The sequence below is a fragment of the Mustela erminea genome, chromosome 12 (assembly GCF_009829155.1).
Source record: "Mustela erminea isolate mMusErm1 chromosome 12, mMusErm1.Pri, whole genome shotgun sequence".
Taxonomy (NCBI): domain Eukaryota; kingdom Metazoa; phylum Chordata; class Mammalia; order Carnivora; family Mustelidae; genus Mustela; species Mustela erminea.
Genome location: NC_045625.1, coordinates 86,918,438 through 86,944,886, shown reverse-complemented (window position 1 = coordinate 86,944,886; position 26,449 = coordinate 86,918,438). Strand labels below are relative to the sequence as shown.

At 47.7% G+C, this 26,449-nt stretch overlaps 1 protein-coding gene across 6 annotated transcripts in view; it reads left to right on the top strand.

Moving 5' to 3' along the window:
* Positions 1-26,449, top strand: part of GLIS3 (GLIS family zinc finger 3) — a 492,256-nt gene that overhangs the window by 428,001 nt on the left and 37,806 nt on the right. For all 6 annotated transcript variants that reach the window (XM_032308765.1, XM_032308769.1, XM_032308764.1 and 3 more), the window contains 2 exons: positions 1,302-1,449; positions 20,774-20,942. In XM_032308765.1, the coding sequence (XP_032164656.1) occupies positions 1,302-1,449; positions 20,774-20,942 (317 nt within the window). The remainder of the gene's footprint in view (positions 1-1,301; positions 1,450-20,773; positions 20,943-26,449) is intronic.

Here is a 26,449-nt window from a genome sequence, read left to right as displayed (position 1 = left end):
CTTCCCCACAGCGTCAGCTGCCACCGACATGGGGTACTATAGGTGCTCACGGGCTCCCTCCCCTCTAGAGTAGACGTTCTGTACCACAGTGGTCCTAGAGCCTGGAGGAGCATCTGATGCGCCATGAGTCCTCGTTGGGTGAGTCCGTGTACACCAGCCATGCAGCTGAAGGTTCAGATTTGTCTGGATAAAAGCAAAATCAACTCCTATGCTCTCCTGAAATACTGAGGATGCTAACTATTTGCAATATCCATAACAGGTATTGTTCTATATTTTTAAGGTATTATGTTTTTATGGAAGCAGAAAGTTGATATTATTCTATACCTAAACCTCTCATTATGATTTTTTCCCCATTCAAATTACACTCACAATTCTTTTTCATAAGGAAATCAGATAAATTTGGCCTATTCTTTATTCTTACATTTTTACGGCTTGATTTTTTTTTTCTTACATGAAACTCTTTAATATATAAAGAATTACTTTGTTACTGTGATAAAATGAAGATCTAAATTAGGTCGGCCTTTTTTTTTTTTTTCCATGTAACTTACTGTTGGGTTTTTGTTGCTGCTAATGACAACCTGAGTTTTGCTTTTAATTATGCTCTGTCGTATTTAAAAACTTAACCTATGTATTTTCCTCTCATGTACAATCTATAGGCACCAGATCTCAATGGATATTTCTCAGTTATCTCCAAGATATTTTCCTGGTCCTATGTCTGTATTTTAAATGCACCTTCAGGGGCATCTGCGTGGCTCAGTGGGTTAAGCCTCTGCTTTCGGCTCAAGTCATGATCTCAGGGTCCTGGGATCGAGTCCCCCATTAGGCTCTCTGCTCAACGGGGATCCTGCTTCCCTCTCTCTCTATGGCTGCCTCTCTGCCTACTTGTGATTTCTGTCTATCAAATAAATAAATAAAATCTTTTAAAAAAAAAAAAGCACCTTCGAATCTGGACCGAATATTCTTGAATTTGTTTTTGTTATCACTACAAGTTCCGATTAGATACAGAGCAAATAAAAGGAAGCATAATAGGAAACTGGGTTCCCAGAAGTAGAAACTTCAAAGACTGGAGTCCAGTCCTTCTCCAGCCGCACTTTCCAGAATCCCCTGCCAGGTGTTATCAGGATTGGCGAAGTAACCATCATCGACTCTCTGTGAAGCCCAATGCCTGACCCACCACTGTTGCTTAATAAATACTTGCGAATTGCATTGCATTGAGCCTTAGGACATGATGCCTTTCCCCAGAGGTACTCTGAGGGACAGCTTTCCTTTCTGACATGTCTTCTGTTTTCTCCGTCTCTTAGTTGCGATCCAGCGCAGAACTCCACCCCGACCTGCTCTCGGACTGCCTCACCGTGCAGCCCCTGCAGTCGGCCCCCTCCCCGCACGACGCTGCTGCTGCTGACGGGGCAGTGGGATGCTCCCCCGGGCCGGGGCCTGACCTCTATCCAGGTAACCACAGCAGAGGCCGCGTCAGCTGTCCTCTCCCAGGCCCTTCGCTCTGGCTCAAGGGAACACTCACATGAAAATGGTTCTCCTAAGATCATCTGTAGTTTGCTTTCTCAACGAGCTACAAGTTGCCCCCTCCCCACTTCCCATCTGATTCCTGAGCTGAGTTGGCAGAAGACTGTTTTTTCTCCTAAAGAGACACAGTAAAATAATGCATTAGCTCTTGTAGTTCTGGGCTTCTGCCCAAAGTCCAGTGTGCCTGGCTCGCCCAGGTATCTTAAATTTATTAACTTGATTGAGACCCAAAAGAAATGTTTCCCCCTTACTCAAGTAACAGGCTGCATGTGGATTTCTTAATGGAACAGTTACTGTCATGTTTGCATTTCAAAAGGAAGCCCCAGGTCTCTAAGAAAAGTCTCACATCAGTCAGCCACCGGGTGGGGGGAGGGGGAGGCGCTCCCAGACCAGTGTCCTTCTGCCCACGTTTGAAGAACAGGTGACTCTAGATTTGGAAAATTTCACCTATGCAAAGAAAACTAGGAAAGGATTAATACTCAATAAGGAAGTTATTTTTTCTCGTTTACTCTGTTAGCCCAGATTTTTGTCCATTTTCCACTCTCTATAATGATTCTGTACTTGTGCAAACATAATTGGTGTCTTCCTCACATGTGGAAAGCTCTTACTGTCATGCTATGAATTTGAAAGCAAAAGTCCCACCAGGTCCACACTCCAGACGATGGGGATTTTCTGTGGATCGCATGTCCCCCTGCCACCCCCATATGATTCCCAGAGCCAGGTTTTGGCAGCAAACTGGGTTTTTTCCCTCTTTTTAAAGGCACTAATAAGCCATAGAGAATTAAGAAGTTATTGATGCATAACGCCGGAATACAAAAAGTCGTGCTTCTGTAACTTTTTTAACTTTCCAGTTCTCAGCTGATCTGAAAGCAGGGAAAAGGGCCGTAAGCAAATATTTTTTTTTTCTAAAGATTTTATTTATTTATTTGACAGAGAGAGAGATCACAAGCAGGCAGAGAGTCAGACAGAAAGAGAGAGAAGCAGGCTCCCCTCTGAGCAGAGAGCCCAATGTGGGGCTCGATCCCAGGACCCTGGGATCATGACCTGAGCTGAAGGCAGTGGCTTAATCCACTGAGCCACCCAGCCATTCCCTGTAAGCAAATATTTTGAGAGGGTCTGTCAAGACATCCTTAATGTTGTCCCACTGGTGAGTTGCTCCAGGTACCTTCTCTTAGAGAAAAGCAAGCCTCTGCCTTTCGAAACCCTAGGAGAAGGGCAGACCACATCTTACAGAGGTTTGGGGTGCAGGTACATACACATGAGATATACCAAAGCACAATGTTATCAACTCACGTAAATATTTTGTATTAGATATATACATGAGAAAGCGTGACTCGTTTTTGTTTGCACATATGTCTGTTTGATTTGCCAAATATTTGATATGTGAACACTTATTCTCGCACATTTAATTAACAATCGGTTTACAGCAGTCTATACTGCATTTCCCTGGTTACTTCAGTCCAGAAATCCATGATCTTCCTAAGGACCTGGTACCCGGCAGTTAAGAGTCCAAGCTAACCAGACTTGATTGAAAAACAGCCTGACGTCTAATGTCGGTGGTTTCTCGGAATGGGCTAGTCTCGCTGCACTCCCACTTGGGGTTTGGAAAGCGTGGCTGTCTCTATCTGTGGAAAACATTAGTACCTTCGCTGTGTGTGTAGCTGACTTTCAGAACTTAGGAGTCTCACTTCTCTTAGTGTGTGCTTCGTACGGCTGGCAGTGTTGTTCCTTTTTTTTTTTTTTTTTTTTTTAATGTTGAACGAGCTTTGTCAGTCCAGACAGATTTCCTTTTTTTGTTCACGACACTTTTTTTTCTGTATTGGGTCTTCAAAACGACGATGGGCTCTTAGCTTCGCACCTCCAGCCGCAGCAGGCAAGCTGCCACAATGGGCGAGGAGCCTGCGTTGTCGCAGTGTCAACAGAGCGTCTTCAGAGTGCCTGGAATTTTCTGTCATTCTGGGAACATTTGAAGCAGGCAGGTGGCCATGCTCTTGAACCCTGTTCTTGGAATTTTACTTCTCGAGTCAGTGTGTAGCTGAAAGTTTGTCTTGCCTACTTCTCTCCTCTTTCCTTTCTCCCTCGGGCTCTATTTCACTTTCTTTGTTCTTTCCTTTTTGAAAAATTGATTAAGTCCTCTGTTTTGCTGAATACACAGCAAACCCAGAGCAGAACCAAGCAGGAGGAAAAACTACAAAACAAAAACATGTTAAACCGTCCTTCTAAAGTTCTAGAAATGCACGTGCCGGGAGTGCATGTTTCTGTGGGTTTCAGACCTGTACCAAAGACCTATGGAAAGAAGCCAAACAGTGAAAAATGCCACAGGAAAATGAAGCTGTTCATCAATTAGTTAAATGTGAACTCTGAGGTGTTAAGGCAATTTGACAAAGATTAAGAGTTGGCTGGATGTAGGAGTGCTTGGAGCCATTCCTTTTACCTTCTGCCACACAAAGTCAAGAAAATATTTGTTTAATGATTGTCAAGCACTTATACTTCTAAGTGCTAGTGAATTGATTTATCGTAAAAATATTTGGTTGGAAACCCTTTGAGTCCGTGTGGTTGTAGGATCAGAAGCAGGTTCAAGGTGGACACTAAGACGTTTTAGAAACCACACGACTGAAGACTCGTAGTTCGAAGAAGTCACAGTTTTGAAATGGACATTTTTAGTGGGTCGGTAAACAGCAGTCTGTGAGATTCCAAGAGAGGGGGAGTTTGCAGAGCACTAGGAAGAACAGGGAAGGTGTCATTTCTGACACACACAAATCTTACAAGTCTCCTACCATGCTGACTTCCCTTACAGAGACCGTTTTCAGTTGATGAGACAGAATTTGATTAGGAAGGGTTGCCGGAAAAGACTTGCATTTCTGTGAAAGAAAACAGGGCTCCCGGGTCAAGCAGGTAAAATATCACTTGAGGCCGCGCTGAGGGCTACTTTACACTGAGGCATTTACTTGCCTACTATTCTGAAAATCCCAGGGCTCCCAGACCCGATCCTGAGCTAACCAGAGAGCAATTTGGTGACCTAATGGAAAGGTTGAGACAAGGAGGAACAGTTCTCAGGGATGGCTCACTTACGTTCTCTGCCCTTTTGTTGAGAAGTTCTGTACCCTAGATATCTAGATAATGCCCCTGTATTTACAGATTAGCCTGTAAATGTGGGTGATTTCTCTGATCGTCTGAGGGAGAAGTAGTTCACAGTCAGTAGATCAAGGTGGCCTCTTTGGAGGCTTAGTGCCTGTGAGGAAGGTCTTGTCAGCTTCCTCGGTCAACTAATGAGCAGACAAGCATAAGCAAGTGAGTCTGTAACACCGGGAGAGTGTCGTAACGAAGAATGCCGTATGGGAGAGGTTCTGTCCCACGGGTGGTCCCAAAACTCATGGCTTCCTGCAAACAAAATTATCTATGGACTCAGTAAAACATGACCTCTGCAAGTGGCCTTAGCCATGAAGACAACATAGAGGCCAGCGTGGTTCAGATGTTCGAGTCCCACAGAAACCACCTGTCGAGTGAGCAGCTCGGGCAGCTGGAACAAGGAAATGAGCAAGCATGGGGGGATTTTATTGGTACCACTTGTTTTCAGTTATAAAATAATTATCATGTTTTAGAACTTGTGAGTTCTATTGAACGATTTTTATTTTGAATATAATGTTAGATTTTTTGGGAGAAAGTATAACGCCCATATTATAGAGAATTGTAGAAAAACAACAAAGACTCTTTTTAGGGTCCCCTCATTACTGGGGAATGAAGCCTTCTCTCTCACAATATCATCACATTTTATAATAAATAGCACCATATTAAATCTATGCAAGATTTAAGATACTTCATGAAATAGTTAATGTTGCATTTTAGTGCAATTTATGGTCTATGTTTTAATATGTTTTCTATATTCTTAAGTTGAATACATTTGCTATCTTGGGGCAGCTTGCCGAGTTGTAGGGGTTAGAAATAATGTTATATAAAAGTGCCTCATACAGTCTACTTGCAAACAGTGGTTGTTAACTTAGGGACTTTATTAGAAGGTTCTAAGTTGGCACAGAAACTTCCCAGGAGGTTAAACTTTACAGAATTATGAAGATCAAATAACATGAACTCTATAAAAGCAGGCATAGAACATTATAAAAAAAATGCAACAGATATTACTTGCATGATCTTCAAAAGCAGTGATTTGTTAAGAATTCACCAGAGGTAAAAAAGGGACAGAAGGACTTGGAACGGGCGGTGGCCCGAAGGAGGTGGACACTGGGCTTGCAGAAGTGATTTAAAGGGAAGCATTTGGCCATATCTTTCCCATGTTCTTTCTGACATCGCTTTGAACTGCTTGTCAGAATCTCGTACTTGTCTTTATACCCTTACATCTGTGGTTCATCTCTCAAGTCGGATTGGGAATTCGGGGAGTTGGGGGGGGCTTGGGGGGCTCGGTCAGTTAAGCGTCTGACTCTCGGGTTCCACTCAGGTCATGATTTCAGGGTCGTGAGATCAAGCACCACGTTGTCTGGCCCCTTCTCAGCGAGAGGTCTGCTCTTCCCTCTTCCTCTGGCTTTCCTCCTTCTCATGCTCGCTCTCGTTCTAAAAAATAAATAAAGTATTTTTTTTAAAAAGAAAATAATAAGAGCAGCATCAAGCCCTGCTCTTCTCAGTTGCAGACACTAAAAGCCTTAACCTCTAGGTTTCGCCCTCCACGGCTCTGCGCCAGTCCATTCGTGTGTATCGGATCACCTGGAAAATCTGGGAAAATGCAGGTTGCAGAGCCCCACTCCCAGGATTTCTGATTCAGTATATCGGGGCTAGTCCCAAGAATCTGAATTTCTGCCAGGGATCTTTAACAAATTCTCAGGCGACACTGGGTGCTGCTGGTCCAGGAAATACACTTTGAAAACTACTGCTCTGGATCATAAAACGTGGGAATGTTCCAGCAAAACATGATCTCAGTTGTGACAGGTGGGAATTACAATAAGAACTGCCCATAATGAACTAGATGGGGGAGAGGGACCTTGCACATCTAGATAGTATATCAAATCGCCACGATGTACACTTGAAAATATGTTACAGTCAGCTATACCTCAATGAAGGTGAAGTTTAAACATATAATAATTGGAAAATTGGAGCAAAATCTATATGTGAAAACCACATGATGGAAATCTGTCCACAGAAGACAACATAATTTATAGCTAATATGCCCTATATTTACAATGAGAAATAGAATTATGTTACTCTGGTACTTATAATTAAATACTCACAAAGATAATAAAACTGAATCAAATAGTGGGGAAAAAATTGCCCCATAGTATATATTTCTGTTTCTCATTACAGAAATCCTATCAATGGATATTAAGCTCATCTCCCCCGACCATTACTCATTATTACTCCCCTACTCATTACTCATTACTCATATTTTGATGAAGAGTGAGATTTTGTAACTACCCAACTGAAGAAAATTAAAATTGTGATTCCCAGTCAGCACAGGCCACACTCGTGTGTTTGCAGCTAATGTTAATGACTTTATATGTTTGCAAGCTGCTTAATTTGGTGCTTCAATTTCCCATATCCACTTACACCCTTGTATTCATGTTAGCTTTTCACGCAAGATTAAGCTGCATTATTCAGTTTTATAATATGTACAGGATTTTGCCGTAAAAATATTTTTCTGTGGATGAGCAAAAATAGTTCCACACCTCGTGGAGGAAAAGAAAGTAGTGAAGCTCGGTCGGTTGTAGCTCTATACCCGTCGAGCAAAGTCTTGGTTGTCTTTGCACTGTTACTTCTTCTGTTCTCCTTTTGTGTCATTTTGCCGGCATTCGGACAGGTGTGAGAGAGAAGGGCCGCGTGCACTTTGATGTAGGCCACAAGCAGGTCTTGGGAAACAGGTGGCAAGACAGAGACTCAGGATAGAATTTCTGGAATGAGGAGCTAATTACTTTGCGATTAGGAGGTTATGGGCCAGACTTCTGGCTACCGAGTCCTGACCTTCTGCTTCTACTGAACTGACCTTCCAAGGAAAGGGAGGAAGAGGTAGATGTGTCTTTCCCGTGAAGAATGAAGGAAAAGGGGAAGGGGGCATTTTCACGGTGCTTGTCGTTCACACAGTGAAAGTTCATATTTTGACGCTTATCTTCACCCTGAAAATAAACTCATAGTTTTATGAGTAGCATAAAACTCAGAAGTGAAGGATGTGACTGAATTGGCTTGGATAGTATTTGTCGTGTTTTACTCTTAACGGGAAAACATGTCGCAGGCAGTGGCTGAAGAGGGCATCATGGACCTGATTCATTCCCAGTGGCCGAGGGCTGGCGTCTAGCGCATCGTCCTGAACGTTGGAGGGTGGCCTGTCCCTGTCATGGCAGCAAGGCCTCCTTACTGGCTGGCACTGATGTCTTAGAAGGTACAGCTTCCCCCTCAGCATCGTAACCCCCTTTTCCTAGGAAGTGTGGCGGCTGCACTGGCTTTCCTGACAGTTTCCTGACAGTTTCCAGACAGCGCCTGGTCCCTCCCTTTGGCTCCAGCCCTGGTCTCTCTCCGTGAATTCAGCGGCTCGTGTCCGGCGTCTGCTCCGGCAGCAGTGCTGCGAACACGCCCCACACCCCCAGGAAGCCGTGGACCCGCCGTCTCCACAGCAGCCTCCCCCGGGGAGTCTGTGAGAGTCCTCTTCCCCCGTCTCCCAGGGGCTGCAGAAAGCGGGCAGCTGTGTGTTCACTCTTCAGAGGAAAAGGAGGGATGACTGTCCTCGGCATGTGGAGAGAATTGGTTCTCCCACTGGCCCACCGGGATGCATGTCACCTTTTCTGAGAAATCAAAGCTGTAATGCGTCAGCCACCCCCGAACACGTTGTGTGGTTGGTAATGATGTAGGGTCCCTACTTGTGCAGTTCTGAGGCCGTTTGGGGTGGGAGCTGCACCAACCCGTGTTTGGTATTCTCTTTTCTTAGGTGCTATTGTCGGCCCTGTTTTATATAATACCTCTGACCGCCTGGGTGGCCGCTGTGTGCTCAGATGGGACATGAATAGGTGGGAATGTTCCTTCTTCTCCAGCTCAAATCCATTTCTCTCTCCCTGAGGTCAGTCGCCGGGTTCAATGCCGTACAGAGCGTTTGCAGTCGTCCTCAGCACACAGCAAGTGTTCAGCCTCTGTTTGTTATTGTTGTTGCTTTTACCCAAATGCCAGGACAATGTCTGCTACAGTTGGTGAAGGAGAAGGAACAGGTGCCTGAAATCGCCGTCACGCCCCTGCGAGAAATGGGGACCGCCCGGAAGCCTGAGCAAGCGGACGGTTTGATCAGCACCGTTAGTCGTTCACGTAGCATTTCTAGGTCAAGGAAACGCCCTGGAGGTCTCTAAAGAAAAACCAGTTGAAATTAGAAGCCCGTCACCTGGGCAGCAATGCCCCTAGAATCACAACGTCAAACTGTGTCTTGAGAAGAATTGTTTTTTTTAATTCAAAGATAGTTTTTTTTTCCGTTTATTTGTGCTTCTTTTAGAGGTGGTGTGCAATGGCAGGAAGGATGTGGTGCTCGGTCTGAGCTCCGGTCCTGGCTCTCGGCTCTGGGGAGCTTAGTTCTCTTCCATGAATCGATGGTAAGAAGAGCAGCTCCGAGGACCAACTCGGGAATGAAGGGATTCCGTACGGGAGACCTGGGTGCACTCCCTGCAGCGGGGGTTCCCTTCTCTTTTCCTTCCTCTTTGCTTAAACACTTCAGAGAATCGCCCCCAGACCCAGTCTGTGTCTGTGACGGAGACTGGAACCCCTTCTCTGCCTTCCTTTTAGTGCTGGGAGCTGCCACTTGGGGTTCAGAAGTCACTGTCCTGAGATCGCGTGCTCCTTGAGAGAAGAATTCAAGTCAAGAAGTGAACTCAGAGCTCCGCTCTTCTCAGACCCATTTTCATGTCCGTGAACCCTGCATTTTGGATTCACGTGGGCTGCTCTTACAGAGTGTCAGGGGGCTTGGGTGAAAAGAGGGTCTGATCAGCAGGGACTTGGGCGGAGAAAGGAAGAAGTAGGACCAATGGCCTCACCCCACACAGTTTGACACCATCCCTGGTCAGCCCTGCCGAGGCAAAGCCTTGGTTCCTTCTGACGTCACTTCATAAATAGACTGTCCAGACCATGCACTTGATCTCAAAATAACCCCCTGGGCATCTAGAAAAGTATCCTTGACCATTTGCTTACCTCAGATTTAGTTTCTATAATTCGAACATACTTCCATAGTCCATAGGCTCCGTATTACCTATATGGCTCTTAGTAGTCGACTTACAACAGATAATTTATGATACCGTGGGCTGCCTATGGCCTGCCCGCCTCCTGTTTTTGATGGCCTGAGAGTGAAAGATGTTTTTAAGATTTGTGAATGCAAAATGTAAAAAAGACTATTAACTTTTGGGTGAGAACAGTTGTTCAAAGAATTGAGGACATTGCTTCTTGCTAGCAATGCCCAAAATATTTAGTATCTGGCCCTTTACAAGAACAGGTTTGCCAACTGCTGCTTTCCACTAATATCTGAGATGTTAATCGATGACTGAGTGAAATCAAGAAAACTTGTGGCTTCCATGTATTTGATCACATTGTGTTTCAAAAGTCTGCCAATACGGGGGCGCCTGGGTGGCTCAGTCAGCTGAACATCCGATTCCTGGTTTCGGCTCCGGTCATAATCTCAGGGTTGTGGGATCAAGCTCCAGGTCAAACTCAGTGCCAGGCAGGGACTCTATTTGAGACCCTCCCCCGGCCCCGTTCTTTACCCACCCCCCAGTAATAAATCTTTAAAAAATAAGATAAAAGTCTGCCAGTACATACAGGCTCTTTGATCCCCATAGCATTTTATTTTTTTTTTAAGATCTTATTTATTTATTTGAGAGAAAGAGAGCGAGCATGAGTGGAGAAAGGTCAGAGGGAGAAGCAGACTCCCCGCCGAGCAGGGAGCCCGATGTGGGACTCGATCCTGGGACTCCAGGATCATGACCTGAGCCGAAGGCAGTCGCCTATCCAACTGAGCCACCCAGGTGCCCCTCCCCATTGCATTTTAGATTTAACAAATACTTTAGTAGTCTTCTAGCTATGGGTTTGCAGGGATTTTTTTTAAGGCCCAGTATTTAAAACAGGTCCCAGCAGAGCTGTTTCCATTGAAGGGATCCAAACCACTTATTAAACTGCCTGTAGCACAGCACCCCATCTTCCCTCCCATACTTTATGGAAGCCCAAATGTAGTGACTCCCAGATGGAATTACTACTGTGAAAGTCTTCGCACTGTCAGCAGATATCTGCAGAGGCGGCCTCGTGCCGTGGTGGGAGACGAGCCCTCACTGATGTGGCGGCCTCTCAGGAAGAAGCTGCCAGAAGTCAGGCAGACTCCGTTCTGGTTATGGTGAGCCCAGGGCTGGCAGGGATAGCACAGAGAGTGGGCACAGTTTAATTCTGTTAAGGTCTGTTTTTCCTAAAAAAAAAAAAAAAAAAGAAGAAGAAGAAGAAGAGGCTTAAACCCTTGACTGTCAAGGATTATGTTTTTGGAGATTCAGGCCATTTGTAGACATACCCCCTAATGCCCAGGAGAAAAACAAAATTGTCAAAGATTGAGCATAGGGAGGATGCTAAAGTGTATTTTCTACCCAACAATAAGGGTGCTTGAAATTCACGCAACTGAAGACTGAACCTTCCATCCCACAGGCAGAGGAAAGGTTTTAAACTCCTTCAGAAAGGTTGTAAATGAGCATAATTCGTGATTACATGTGAATGACTTCTCTCTATCTCTCCTGAGAGTAAACTAAGAGGCAACCCTAGGCACCTAAAGGCAAAGTAAGAAAATCCTCCACTACGTGGGCAAAGTACAGAAAAAAGAGGACATGGGCTCCTCTGGGGTCCCATTAAGTCCACTTTCATCATCTGGGCAGCTTTGCCCAGAGCCAGGGGTCAGTGTGCACTGTGGTTCCCCGCTAATACCACAATTCCCCAAAGGGGCTGTTTCACTGAGTGGGGAAAGGGAGAGAGGTCTCTCGGGAGAGCTCAGAGTTGATAAATCAACTGTTGGGTTGGCCAGAAGAATATTGCATTACACATTGGATTGGCTGTATGTGTTCCATGTCTGTTTCCAAGAAGTCTCCTCTGTGAAATGATTTCAAAAATCGCATGGAAAGGCGCCTGGTTGGCTCAGTGGGTAGAGCGTGCAGCTCTCCGTCCCTCAGTGGTGAGTTCAAGCCCCAGGCTGGGCAAGGGGCCTGCTTTTTTTTTTTTTTTAAAGATTTTATTTATTTGAAGGATAGAGAGAGAGAGAGAGAGAGCATGAGGAGGGGAAGGATCAGAGGGAGAAACAGACTCCATGCGCAGCGAGGAGCCCAGTGCGGGACTCGACTGGGCCTCCAGGATCATGACCTAAGCCGGCAGTCACTTAACCAAGCGAGCCACCCGGGTGTCAAGGAGCCTACTTTAAAAGAAGAAAAAGAGAAGGAAGCGGAGGGGAGAGGAAGAGGAGGAGGAGAAAGGGGAAGAGGAAGAAGAAATAATCACATGGAAGTCGAGTAGGTGGGCTTGTCTCGTAGCATCTTGAAAGGGAGGGCACCTCTTTTGTGGTCACGGAGGTACAGGGAGGAGGTATCTAAGGACTGGAAAACGGGGACCTGGAGGAACCAGTATTTTTTACTAAAACTGGTTTTTGCGGCCAAATCAGACTTCCTTCCGGAAGTGGAGATGAGGAGCATTCCTGCCAGAGCTTCCCGGAAAGGTTGTCCCCACCCGCGCCATCTTTCTGGTCTCTCTCTCCGCCCTCCCGCCCTGCTCAACGCCGGGGATGACATGACACACGGTGGCAGTACCGGGTTCCTGGCAGGGACCTCTTTGCTCCTCTCACCCTCCTGACTGGCTTTGTAACGAACCCTCTGTGAGCAAGTGGGGCGGGAGGTGAAGGGAAGAAAGATAAGGTATGAGATTTGAGGTTAGAGAAGTCAGGCATTGTCTGGGAAGACCCGAGAGGGGCTGCATGAAATGCTGGTCCCAGAGAAGCTGGGCGAGCTGCCAGATGACGCCCTTCCACGCATAGCACGACGTCTTTGTTCTGAAACGCAGCTGTTCCAGGAGCTTCCGCTCCACGCAGTTAATTGCACCTGGTATTTCAGAATGTCTGACGGTAACCTTGGGCAGCTACGTGGATGACCTCAGCCGGCATCTGCTAGCTGTATCACAGAGCATCCCAGAAAGGCATGTAAGCATGGGTCTTCTTCCAAATACTAATAACTCCTTCCCTGGCTGTAAATCCAGCTGCACGATGTGGAAGTATAATTGGGCAGCCTCCACGGAAGTCTGGCGCTCATGTGGGAATATCTATTTGTAAGAGAACCTGAATATTCATGTAACTGTCCAGACATCAATAAATTCTCATTTTACCTTATTTATTTCTGTTCCCCAGTGAACAGCGACGCTCTTAAGCTCAAAGTTAATAGGCATGTTCTTCGGAGATGTACCCTCTCTTACCGTAATAGAACGTCTTTCTAATACATTTGTTCATCGGTTGCCAGGTAGCTCTCCCATCAGGTGACACGAGTGTGTTTTCTTTGTCTTAGTGCACAGGTGACAGTTACCATTGTTTGCCATCAATTAGCTTGGGGTAGCATGTCAAGGATGTGCGGATGGTGTCATTTTATTCTGACAGCCGCCCGAGCCGGTTGAGAAGGGATTGTTTCATTATCCTCTTATCAGTACTGCTGGGTAATCCACACCGCAAAGAGGGAGGAGGAAAAAAAGACAGACGGGAAGAATAGAATTTTAGGGATTGGCAATATTAAAATTATTCATGCCTCCAGGAGGAGAGAAAGATTAGAGAGATGACTCTGGGAACCCTTCAGAAGCCTCCCGTTCCCTAATGCTGGCTGGAATGTGGGACGCTGCCTCTCGCCAGCCAGTGGGGGGCAGGGAAGGGGGGTGCCCACAGGAGCCTGGAAGGGGAGAGAAAGGGACCCGAGCCCTTCTCCTCCCCCGCAGAGGAGTATCTGCCGCATCTCTGCCCTTCTCCGGTGGATGGGCCTTGCCCGTGCTGGAAACTTCTCCCTGGTTCGTGCATTTGGGCCGTGAGAGAATGTTCCCTTGAACAGCAGCGCGATTTAATTGTTCTCCGCGTGTGAAACGCAAAGAACCTCAGAAAGTTCCGTGGCGCAGATTTTCCCTGGTGGGGAGCAAACCTCCCGTCGCCCCCCAGCGCTGGCAGAGTCCTTCACGATGACAGCAGGGAAGGGGTTTGTTTTTTGGTTTTTGGTTTTGTTTTGAATTCTGAAAACTAACCACTGCACATCTTCGGGCTCATGGAGAAACAAATAAAACGAAGGGCTGAAAATGTAAAAAATACTTGAAGATAAACTGAGCTTCAAGAGGGACAGTTGTGTTGACATTCTAGTAACAGCCCGTTTTCACTCCTTAACGAGGCGCAGGCATGCATGAAAAGGACGGTGGTGTTTTTTACACTGAAAGCAAAGGCGGTGTGGGATGTAACTCAGAGGTGCATATTACCCGTGTAAAACAAAGGACATTTTAACCCTGTGAGGATTCTCTCACGGACCCTCCACACTCTACAGCAACTTGCGATAGAAAGATTGAGCAAACAGTGCTTACTATCAGAGACCCCAGGTTACTGTGTCTGCATCTCTAGGTAGGAGGCCAGACTCGCTCGGGTGGGGACTGACTGTTTTGGAGCAAACTAAGCCTGGGCTTTATATCCTGTTGGTGAGAATAATTATAAATAGGTAAAGAACAGCGACTGTGGTTTATCAAGCACTAAATTGTGGTCCAGGCACTGTGCTGCGTGTTTTCCTATATTATACGACCTTCTCATCGTACTGCGAGGTAGTCTCCTTATTTAAGATGAAGAAACTGAGCTTAGGTGAAGTGACTTACGCAACACACGCTGCTGGGAATTGGTAAAACTCGGACTCACGCGGAGCTCGTCTCCCACGTTCCCCTTGCAGTTCAGCTGTTTCTTTTTTTTTTTTAATATTTTTTATTTGTTTATTTTGAGAGAGAGAGAGAGAGACAGAGTGAGAGAGAGCATGAGAGGGGAGGTCAGAGGGAGAAGCAGACTCGCCATGGAGCTGGGAGCCTGATGTGGGAGTCCACCCCGGGGCTCTGGGACCATGACCTGAGCTGAAGGCAGTTGCTTAACCAACTGAGCCACCCAGGCGCCCAACAGTTCAGCTGTTTCTTAACTCCTTCCGCAGGTTCAGATTCCCCCCTGGGGGGCGCTCAGGGGCACGGAGAGGGGAGGCAGACACAAGGTCAACCTCGCCGTTTCCATTCACACGGAAATCTAATTCTTTTCAATATCTCTGTGGAAGCCAGCGGAGCCTGGCTTCGATGCTTAGCCGCGCTCTGTGCCCGGACAGGGAAACACTGCGGGAAGGATGGGAACTGAGCCCACACCTCCCCCCGCACCAGCTGCCAAGCGCTCCCCACCATTTCTCAGGGTCACCCCAGCACTCACTGTAAGAGAGTTCACAGTCCGCGGGGAAGACTCGTTCCCCTTCTAAGAGAGCAGGCCCACTACAATGGCCACGGCTCTTTAAGCGATGGTGAATGATGCCAAATGTGCGTGTGCCATCCACACTCGGACACACGCGATCTGCACAGCGAATCTCGGCTTTGTGCAGGACTGACGGAGGCGGTGGCCTTTCAGCCCAGCGCGCCGTGATCACTTGGGTAACAGGTGTGCGTGTCTGTCGCTCCCGGAGACCCCCTCCCTGCTCTCCTTCCTTCCCACCAGTAGATCGATATGCCTCCGACAGGCATCTGAAATCTTTATTTGGGAAAAAGCACATTGCCTCCCAGCTGTTTGTTTTCCAAACCAAATAATTTCGTTAACTTGTTGCCTGAGTTCATTTTCAGAGCTGGAAAATTTCTCTCAGCCACGCTGAGGTCACCTCAGGGCTTCTAGGATGAACAGGAATGGAAAGGGGAGTATGTTTTTGGCATTCTAACCAGACTTTGGGTAGCTGAAGCTCGCCGTGTGCATCGTGTGTGTGAGGGAAGAATGCCTCGGGACCCCAGTCTTTGCAAATAGAGTGTGCGGTGTCCACTCTCGGGCCTCCTCTTGAACCTGCCCTGTGTCCAAGAGGCAATATAGTGTGATGGTTAGGGGCATGGGATCTGCTATTTGTCTTCCTGGGTTTGGGTCCCAGCCCAACTGCTTACCAGCCACAGGACCCAGGCCAGGTACCCTTGTCAGGAGCCCAACGAGGCTTCAGGTTGCTCATCAGTAAACTGAGGAAAGGTCTGCAAATTACTCCATAAAATGTTCACTTGGTCCTGAGGTAGAGGGCAGGAAGAAGATGAAATGCACCTACGAAACGGCCCAGCACCTGCGGCTCCAGGTGCGATCCTCAGATCGGCAGCCTCAGCGGCCCAGGGGACTTGGGGAAGTTGGATACGAGCTCAGAAGCTCAGCACTCCCTGCCTCTAAGACCAGGTGACTCAGAATCAGTATCTATTCCTGGTGATCGGTTTGCAAGGGGAAACTTGGAAAGCAGGACTTTTAACTGCCCATCCTGCTTTCAACCGGCGTATGCCCTCTAGTTGGCTTTTTCCATATCCCTCACCTGACGAGGGAGGTCCTCCACCCTGTCCTCTAGAATGATGAGACAGTAGTCGCCAAGCAGTGACCAGGGTAGCCTTCCCTGGCCTTGGGAGAGGGCCTGAACCAGGTGGGCTCTTCTCGGGAACCCACTTCGCCTGCCTCCATTCATACAGTGAGTACCTGACAACTGAAGCGTCCCCGGGTATCTCGTCTATACCCCTAGAAAGGTACATTGATTGTTTTCATTTGGATAGAGAGAGAGCTGTTTATTAACCCAGATTAACCTGAGCGAGTTAAAGGTTCAAGCCTTGAATGCCCTGGTCCTGAGAGCTGGGGAGATGGCTCCGGGGACCACACAGACCAGCAAGTACTGCTCTGTTGAAACTATAAAGCCCCGCGGAGTTACTCACCCCTCCCCCTGCCGGAGACGGGTAGGGGACTGAGGTGAGCTGTGCTCCAGAGAGGAAACCCAAAGTGTCAGGGAGGCCAGCTCCCCGTCCTCCACTGAAGGCAGGGCTCACGAATCCATCTCAAGACCAGGCTTTTATTTCCCTGGGGAGCCCACCATCTCTTAATCACAAAAGCAATAAGAATTTCCAGTATGTTCCTCAGCCAAGCCTAATCAGTTGTTCCAGCTGCCAGTCATCAGCGCTGTCTGGAGGTTCACCTAAAAGCTCTCTTATAGCCTTGAAAACGGCACGAACCCCTGGGGTGACACCAGACAATGAAGGCCACCCCTGTGGGCGGCCTGTGTGCACCGGTTGATTTGATCACAACGATTTTGTTAATATTGCTCTGATTCTAGAGGGATCAGTTTCTTTCCCTATGCTTTGATTGACAGGCCTTGTTGCACGTCACTTTGGTTGAGTATGTGTGGAAGGAAATGTTTCCTTTTTGTAAGTGACCTTACCGTTGCACTCTGATGTGGAGATTTGGAGGTTAAAAAAATCACTTGGCAAAGCTCAGGTGTTTGTCTGGAAGCATGTGTTGCATTGGGCATTCTGGTGAAGCCAGCAGAGACTTAACTTCAAACATTGAGATCAGAACCTGCCTCGTGTGGAGTAGGGGCTGGAAAATTATGTTTGAATGAATGAATGGATGAATGAATGAATGGATATTCTTAGACTACACGAAGATGGAATCCTGGATGTATCATTGATACAGCTGGAAATTCCTAGAAGTCGGTGTAGATAGGAGAGGCATTTCCTGTGCCACAGGGATGGTCCTTGAGAAATGTGGGTCTCAGGTTGAGGCCAAGGTCAACCCTTCCAAGCCTCAGTTCTCTCATCCCAGAGTTTTGTCCATTATAGCACAAGGGTATGTGACAAGGGGTTGGATGAATGTTGGGACACCAGGCTCTGTTTTTATTTCCTCTAAGTCTCTGGTGGTTGTAGGGGCTGTAGGCAACACCCACAAGCAGGTGTCTTGTCCAGGACTGCATGCAAAGCCCTCTGTGTAGACACTGAACCATGAGTTTCTACTAGGTGGCCTCATCAGGAGAGGTTTCATCCTCTGCTTCTCATCCCATCTCTTGGGAAACAGAGGCAAGTCCTGGGTTCCATTTTGCACACAGGTGATTTCTTTCAGCCAATGTAAGAAACTATTCTGTATATTTTACAAATTCAGACTTTGAATTGAACACTTACACCCATCCTTCCTTATCCTCTTGGGGTCCCCAGTCACAGGGTCACTGGCGGTTTCAATGCCATCCACCAGCTTCAGCAGTGGAAGAAAGGGCTGCTGTTGTGGGTTTGACTGTAGGGCAGGCAGCACTTGACCTCAGTGCAGCTGGAGGGCAGGTTCTGGAGACTTCTTCCCTGTATCATATGCCTCTCATGGCCTACCTTATATCCTCTCTGCCACCCAGTCCTCCCAGCAGCCGCTGCTCTGGTAACCATCATATATGGCAGCAAATCTAACTCAGAAGCCCTTCCCCTCCCCTGTACCATGGATCTCTGGCTTTCTGCCCTGGCGCTTCCTTGATGCCCGGGTACTCGGCATCTGTGGGAACCTGAGCCACTCGGCTACACCTACCTACTTGTGTGGGAGAAGTAACACCCTAGATGGGGCCACCTTTGACCAATAAGGAAGAGGATTTGGTAGATAAATGTTCCTTTCTGCTCCTTTCCTACTCGTTGGGCCCCAGACGGTCTCTATTGGCTTTTCTTTACTCCACCAAACACGAATGATGCTGTTGGAGAGAGAAAGCACCAGGGGCGTCTTGTTCCCTCGTCTGTCCCAGGACCTCGCTCAGCGTCTGCCACACAGTACGTGCTCCATAGACACTTGTGGAATAGTTGGCTGCCGAGAGAGGAGTCAGAGAACATAGGTGACCGCACAGAGCAGGAGGATCCAAGTGAGCAGAGGGAGGTTGGAGGACATCACCGTCGGAAGCACGGGGTCCGCTGCTGTGCTGTGGTGGCCGCGTGCCCGGCTGTCCGACTTGACCGGAGCTAAGGGCACAGTGTGGGGCCACAGATGAGACGGGGTGTTAAAGCACTCAGGACACCACTGGATGGTGTCTCGTGGCAGATTCGGAATTGGATAGAATGCGTGTCTAGAGTTCTGGGTCCTCCGCTAGACTGCCGCCTCCCCAAGGGCGGGGACTAGAGCAGCTAGCAGGTAGTAGGCACTTCATAAACGCTGGGTTAAAAAAGTAATGGTTAGAGGTCGGACGGACAGATGGAGGGCTGGAGGGATGGCAGACAGGCTGCAAACAATGCCAGCTTTCCCTTCCCGGGATTTTCCCGCAGCTAATGCAAAAACGTAGCTGGTGCAGCTCATGGAGACCTCTGGGAAACACCCCATTTTCTACTGAACCACAGAGTAGATCTCAGAGCACACACACCAGAGAGTCCCTGTTGCCCAGGGGGATGGACACAACAGAGGCAGTGGTTCCCTCGTGAGGAACACACACACACACACACACACACACACACACACACGTGCAAAAATACCTCCAGGGGAAAGCAAGTGAGGGGCGCATTTGGCAACTACAACAGGATAAAAAGGACAGCTCGCGTTTCTGCACCAAGGCAGAAAGAAAAAGAGCCACTTTTCCACAGTGTCTCTGTGACCTCTCATTATTCCATTAGTTTCTGGAATCATGGCTACAGCAGCCAGCTCCACGGGGACAAACACCAGCATTGAAACTACCACCGCAGTCAATCCAAACAGCCCTCTCCCCGCGGTAAGATTATTATCTGGGATACAAGCAGGATTGTGGTTGCCCGAGTGAGCTGAGCGCAAATGCGGGTAGTGACTCATAAGGTGACGCTAGTCAGTGTGCAAACGTGCAACTTTTCTGGAGCCTGACCCCCCACTCGCCCTGACAGCCCGAGGTGCCTTTCTGAGCGAGTAAGCACTTTCTAGTCTCACCGCCTCTGCAGGTCTCAGAGGGCCATGGAGGACACGGGCTTCCGAGGACAAGAGTTAACCTGACACTGCGCCAACTTACCCGACATAAACCCTTCACATCTGAGCACATCCTTGTCAGTAGCTTTTGAGCGGGAAGTTGGTAATTCTGCTTCCTCACATGTTCCTTTAAGTACTTGAACTCTTGTTCCGTCGGATGAAGCTTTGGGGGGCTGGGTCATGTGGGGTATCCGTGCTCTCCGGGAGAGGTTGGAGAGAGTGGGACTGGTCTAAAAGCAGCGCTCCCTGAACTTTTAAACCCTCCAATCTCTTTGATTATGTGGCTGCTTCTTCTTAATCCTGAACCTGATGCCTTTTATTTTTTTTTTTTAGATCCATTTATTCTTTGACATCAGTAGAGTAAGTTCAAAAAGAGCAGAGATGGGTATAAAGCTCGGCACCGCTTCGTACGGGGAGGGAAGTTGAAGAGAGTCGGCGTAACGCTGCTGCTGTGATTGCCGCATAATGAGACGTGTGCTGAGTAGGTCCCAGACGCTGAGAGCCTCTCTGATAGTGATAGACTCGGAAAGTGACAAGCCCCGTCTCTTTTGTGACATTGTACCAATTAGCTGATCTAAATGGGCACATATTTAAGTTTGAGGTCACGTACAGTTCTTCAAGGCTAGGCTACCCCTACGAGTGTGGCTCTAACTCACTCTGTTGTAATAGACAACAGTGTGGGGGGGGGGGCGGGGGGAGTCAGGAGTCCGGAGCTGTGTTTGGGGCCCCTTTTCGTGTTCTGTGGTGCCAGGCGTGGAGTCATCGTTGATGGAGACGGAGTGTGTCTATCCGTCACGCTATCAGTGAAACAGCCGGGCTCAGTTGGACCCTGAGGTTCAGAGGTTGTCAGCTCCTACACCGGTACGAGGACCAGGAGACGATATTCTCATTACCCTGATTTAGCCACGACAGAGAGAGAGGCAGCGTGACCCGCGGAGGCTCGCTGCAGCCAGGAGAAGAGGCAGATGGCCTGTTACGCCCTTTGGGGCCAGCAGTGTCTCTGCGACTGAGCAGTGCTAACTCGGAGCCCCTCGCCCTGATGCAGACATGACACGATTGACTAATTGTATGGCGTGCAGGCAGGGGACGAGTCAGACCACGAATGTCGGCAGGGGGCAAGCAGCATGAGAGGCACAGGAGCCCAGGAGCCTGTCCCACCCTGAAAACAAAAGCTGTGTATATCCGCTTAGTGAAGCACTGTTCCCCCAAAGCCACCAAGAGAACCACAAACGAGCCCCTAAAGCACCCTTGCTGTCAGCCTCCAGGGTGTAAAGCCTGCGCGGCCTGACGCCTGTTTCCCCTTGATTGCAGCCTCCATCTTCTCCAGCAGTCATTCAAGCCGAAGCGGAGCAGCTGCCGGGGCCGTGCCTCCCCCGCACGCCGTCGGCCACCCTTCTCCGGGACAGAATGTGCAGGGGAGCCCCCACAACCCCGCCTCCCAGTTACCCCCGCTCGCAGCTGTGGACGCGGGGGCCGAGAGGTAAGGCCATCTGTCTCTCTTCTAATAGGTGTCGCCGCTCAGCTTCCCGGTGCAAGGAAGTCTTTTGACTGTTGCTGAATTTGATTAATAATCCATCAGCTGGGCCGAGTTATCCAAAGGTGACATGTTGAAAGTGCACACGACAAAGCACGTGGCTCAAACATTTCATTATCTGTCTTACTTTCCCCGGGGAAATGCTGAGAAGATACTGGCGGTCGGTCGCCAGCCGAAGTGTCTGATGCTGGGAAAACCTGTCCAAATCCCCATCCTTCCCACCTCCCCGCAGTTTGTCCTGGTGACTCAGCTGGAAGGCAGTGTCCCCAGAGGCGGAAAAGCTTTCCAGATGCAAACGGCACCTCCGGCACCGAGATCGATATCAGCTTGAGAGTGTAGCGTAAGAGCGCACAGGATTTTGTGTGGGTGACCAGCCAGGGGCCGTTCGCCAACCACGCGACATCGAGACCACCCTCATAGAGAGTTTTTGGGAGAAAAGTTTTAAATCTTGACATTTCAGTCGGTCTTTGGATTGCCCAACTGTCCGGTGGTGTGGACAGCATGTGGCTCCTTTTTTTCTCCTCCTCACATGTTGCAGGCTTGAACTGACCTAGGTAGGGGTTGCTCCCAGACGCCCACAGGGAGAAAAGGTCTTGTGGGGACCCCTGTGCGATCCTAGAGTCCTAGGACATGAGAATGGGTTGAGTGGGCAACAGGAAGGAAGGTTTTCAATCCTGAATTTCAACGAGCAATCTGTGGTTTCATTGGTGTTGGTCTGATCTATGAGAATTTAAGTAAGTAAAGATATATATATATATATGGTTTTTAAGTTTGATAAACCATATTTTTTTACTTATGCCTCCTCTTTACTTATTAATACATTTTTTGAGTTCTACATGTCGGACGCTGCTCCAGGTGCTAGAGATGTAAGATTATGAAAACACGGTGCTGTTCTTAGGGTTTAGTGGATGAGGACAGACAGATGTATAAAAAAGAACAGTGATGCTGTTTGGATAAACGATATAATCAAGATGCCACAGGAGCCTGGGGAGGGCGTCCCTAATTCTGCCTCAGGGAGTGAGGGGAAGAAAGGGTGATCTAGGCATGGAAGGAAGGTTAAAACTTCCCAGATGGATAAATGGGGAGCAGCATCCAAGGCAGCCAGAGGGACACGTACGAGACATAAGAGGGACAAGCACACGCATAGAATTCGGTTCCAGTAAGCTCAGGGGCCATCACCCAGAGTGGACCTGATGAAGTCAGGTAAGAGTGGGTTGGCTTGTGTGGAACCATGTATTTTATCCCAAGGGATTTACCTCTTACCGAAAGTAAAGAAACACTTGTGGCTCCATGTGTGGAACCATTTACCCCACTTATGGGGGAGAGACACATCAGATTGTCATTATAGAGAAGGGACTCAGGGGACAAGATGGCAGAGTCATGGAGGCCGGGAGCCGGGACAGGTGGTAGGGAGAACGAAACAGAGGTTAGTGTAGGAGTCCTTGCGAGTAGTATGAGGACCTGAACTAAGGTGAAGGGTCGTTATGTAGGAGAATTGCTCATTATTAATGTATTTATGGAGTGAAGAGGAAGGGCCAGATTCATTTGGGAGTTACAACTCTAGACTGGACGGAAAGTGTGTCATTAACAGAAGCAAAGGGAGTGTTTAGTAGGAGTAAGAGTGGGAGAGAAGGAATGGTAATACATGGACTTCAGGGTTGGGGCTGTAGGTGGCTATAAACCATCCATGTAGATGTGTCTGACGTTCCATCGGAATATGGATCGGAAGACGTTAGACGTCGCGCAGCCATTCTGCCTACGTGGCTAAGTGCAGGCAGCTCCTAGACTCTTCCCCCATGCTCCGTCAGCAGGGCAGGGCAAGTGGTAACCCATCTCCTAAGTTCACAGACATGCGGGGTGGACAGTCCTGCCTGTTATCTGACGTAATTCTTTCTTTCTTTCTTCCTTTTTTTTTTTAGATTTTATTTGCCTATTTGACAGACAGAGATCACAAGTAGGCAGAGAGGCAGGCAGAGAGAGAGAGAGAGAGGAGGAAGCAGGCTCCCTGCAGAGCAGAGAGCCTGATGCGGGACCCGATCCCAGGACCCTGAGATCATGACCTGAGCCGAAGGCAGCAGCTTAATCCACGGAGCCACCCAGGCGCCCTCTGATGTATTTCTTAAGGTTGAGATGAGCTTATTCATTTTAGCGTTTTATTAACTTTGGAGCCGGGTTTTAAGTGACATTAGCCACGGTCTAATCATCCTCTCGTTTCCTTCTGCCTGGCTGAGAATCCTACTCCACGAGGTCGTGAAGGTCACCACAAGGTCGAGAAGCTAAGAAGCTCTCACTTGAGCCTCTCCTTCTCCATCTTCTTATTAATACTCATTAATACTCTGTTTACAAGGACACCACAGAAAAGCAATCTGCGTGTCTCCTTTTTGCACACACCTGTTAAAGGAATGAAGATAGAAAAGGTCTTTAGCCATGACCATGTTAAGAACCAACCCCCACACACCCGATGTTCCAAACGCAGCTCCGGCGGTTGCTGAGTGTTTGAATGTGTTCCTCAGGCGCTCCTGCTGCTTGGGCTTGTGTGTTTTTAACATTTTATCTTAGCTTATAATTTTATTTTTTTTCAATTCCGTCTTTGGAATCTTGTAACGTATAAATAACTACAAGAATAATACAGCGAACACCCATACACCCCACGTCCGCGCTCACCCACTGTGGTTGTTTCCCTCCTCTTTCTCTCTCTTCCCGACTTGCGAGAGCCTTTGTTTGTTTCCCGTTGGTTCCGAACACTCTGAGATTGTTGTGAATATCATTGAGCTTTAGCCCTAATTACTTGGGGAAGGATCGCCTAAGAAGGACATTCTCCTGCATAATCACAATGTAATTATCACACTCCGGAAATTTAACATCAATAAAGCATTATCGCAGTCAATACCGAAATTTCCTCGATTGTATAATTAATGCTCCTTATAGCTAGTTTCCTTTTCCTCTTCTTTTCCTTTCTTTCGTTTCTTTTGATCCAGGATTTAATAAGATACCAGTTCTCATTTCTTGGTAGTCTTCTTGAGTCTGATGAAGTTAGTTGCCCAGTTTTTAAAAAGTCACCACCATCACCACCACCACCACCACCACCATCATCTTTCATGACTTTGACAATTTCTAAAGACTCAGAACATTTATTTTGCAGGGTATGTCAGAGGTGGGACTTGCCTGCTCTTTTCCTCTCAAACAGACATGTTCCTTCTCATCAGGAGCCTCACGTAGAGGATGTGGTGATCCCTTACTCCTCTGAGCCTCTGCTTGCGCCCCGTGGGGAGTTAAGAGTAGATGAGCCACACGGGTGAAACACCTCACATGTGGCATAGCCTGAAGGCAGGCAACCCTGGCCAGGCCGAGAGACTGAGGTTTAGAAGCCAGAGGGGGGTGTTAAGTGATGACAGTGGTTGATAATGTAGATCATCATGGAAAGTTACAAGGGGAGGAGAAGGGGAGGAAGGTAACAGTACTTGACATGGCCGGGTGATGAAACGGACCTGCTCACGCCTGTGGTTTGCCCTGTGCTGAGCTCTCCCCACCAGCCATGTGGCCCATTCCTTTGCCAGCCCAACTGGACCAGGCAAGTCGATGGAAGGTTATCTCTTCCGATCAGGTTTGGGGAGGAGGTGACATGAAGCAGCCCTGAATTATGCACTGTGTTTGCATTAGTGCGCAGCATTAAAAACACTAAGAGGAAATGTGCTTACCTTCCGCTTCTGGTTTATATATCTTTGCCTCTGTTTGCCTGGGAAGTCCCCCAGTAAAAACTCCAGCAGTTTTCTTAACGGAAATAGGTTTATCACACTTTGCGATTTTTAGTGGGAAACGCACTTTTTCCTGCTTTGCAGGCACTGATTCATCATTTACTTAGTTTTAGCTTGTTAATAAAATGGGCTGAGTCACTGTCAGAAGTCAGGAAACGTCCACTACGTCTACCCAGTTAGCATCAGGTTCTTTGATCCTGGCCGTCTTAAAGTAAATTCAAGTTCTCTCAATTTGATGAGGCTCCATTTTTATTTTGGAAATATTACCTGAATGACACATCATTTCAGTGATTTACACAGCACCACACCATGTCACCTAATGTTGATTTAAACTTATTATGGGAAGTGGTGTTTCACGATGTCATGTGGAACAAGCCGAGACTGCAAATGGGGAACGGATGTGGCCTCCTCAAGGCATATACAGTCTAGGACAGGAATCAACAGCAGAGAATGTTAGGGACAATTGTTTTTGAGAAAGTAGTCAAACAAAATACCTTAACCAAAAAAGGAATGTCAGTTTCTTGAGTCTGTATCAAGAATTGAGAAGCTGTACTGATTTTTATCCATATCAGATGTGACATTGTTAGGATTCTAGATAGATAAGTATATATACCCACACACATAGTCTTTCTGGGCCTTTGGAGAACCAGGACTGGTCTATACTGAGAGCATTTTCTCATTCAGCACTGGAAACATGTTGCAACTTTTCTGGATGCTAAGGGGTTAAGGGTAGCAACTGTTTTCTATTTAACTTCTTTGGAATTCTGTACTGTTCTCCAACTCTTGTCAAACAGGCCTGCTCACTGACTTTATTTCTGCATCTTAATTCTTATTTTGGGATCTTGTTCTACCTAGAAAGACAATCAGGACTGTCCATTTTTGTCCTATTCTTGACTAAACATGGCCCAGGCTGGAGCTTGGATTAGTTCTCAACCCAGAAAGCCGTCTTGCATCTTAGAGCTCTCAAAGACAAGTTCCCCTGTTTCATTTCTCAGTTCTTATCATCTGTTTTATTTATTTATCATTTCCCGGATATTATCTTGCTAACTGAATCACTAGTTTTCTGAGGGCAGGATCCTAAAACTTGCCTTATAACCTCCAGAATACGTGTGAGGTATTTCACAGTGCTGCATGCTAGGGAGGGCTTGACGGGGAGAAGGACCAGTGCGGGAATGCCTAGGACACAGGAGGCCATTGCCAGCCCCCACTGTCCAGGTGGGAAGTTCCCAGAAGAGAGTGGTCCCCCCGATTCATTGGTCTAGATGGTGGTAGACCCAGCTCTCGAAGTTCAAGCCATCTTATGTAACCTGCATACTTTGCTACAATACATAATTGCTCTAATACATACGGACGTGTGCACGTGCACACACACACTCACAGCGCCAGGACCCCACCCCCAATCTGTTGTGGGGGTTCCCTAAGTTGCTTTCCTGTGATTGTCAAAACTGGAAACCTAATACTCCTCCCTCCTTCTCCGTTTGCATCGATAGCATCTGAACAGCTCAAAACTAGGCCGGCTGCTTCGCTGTCCTTCCTTCCCTGGGACTTTCTCAGCAAACAGGGATATCTCTTCACCCACTCAGCTTTTGGCTTACACACACACACACACACACACACACACACACGTGTGTGCACACAGCGCAATCTTCCTCTCCTCTCCCTTCTTAATCTCCTAGTAGATGTGCATTAATGGCTAAA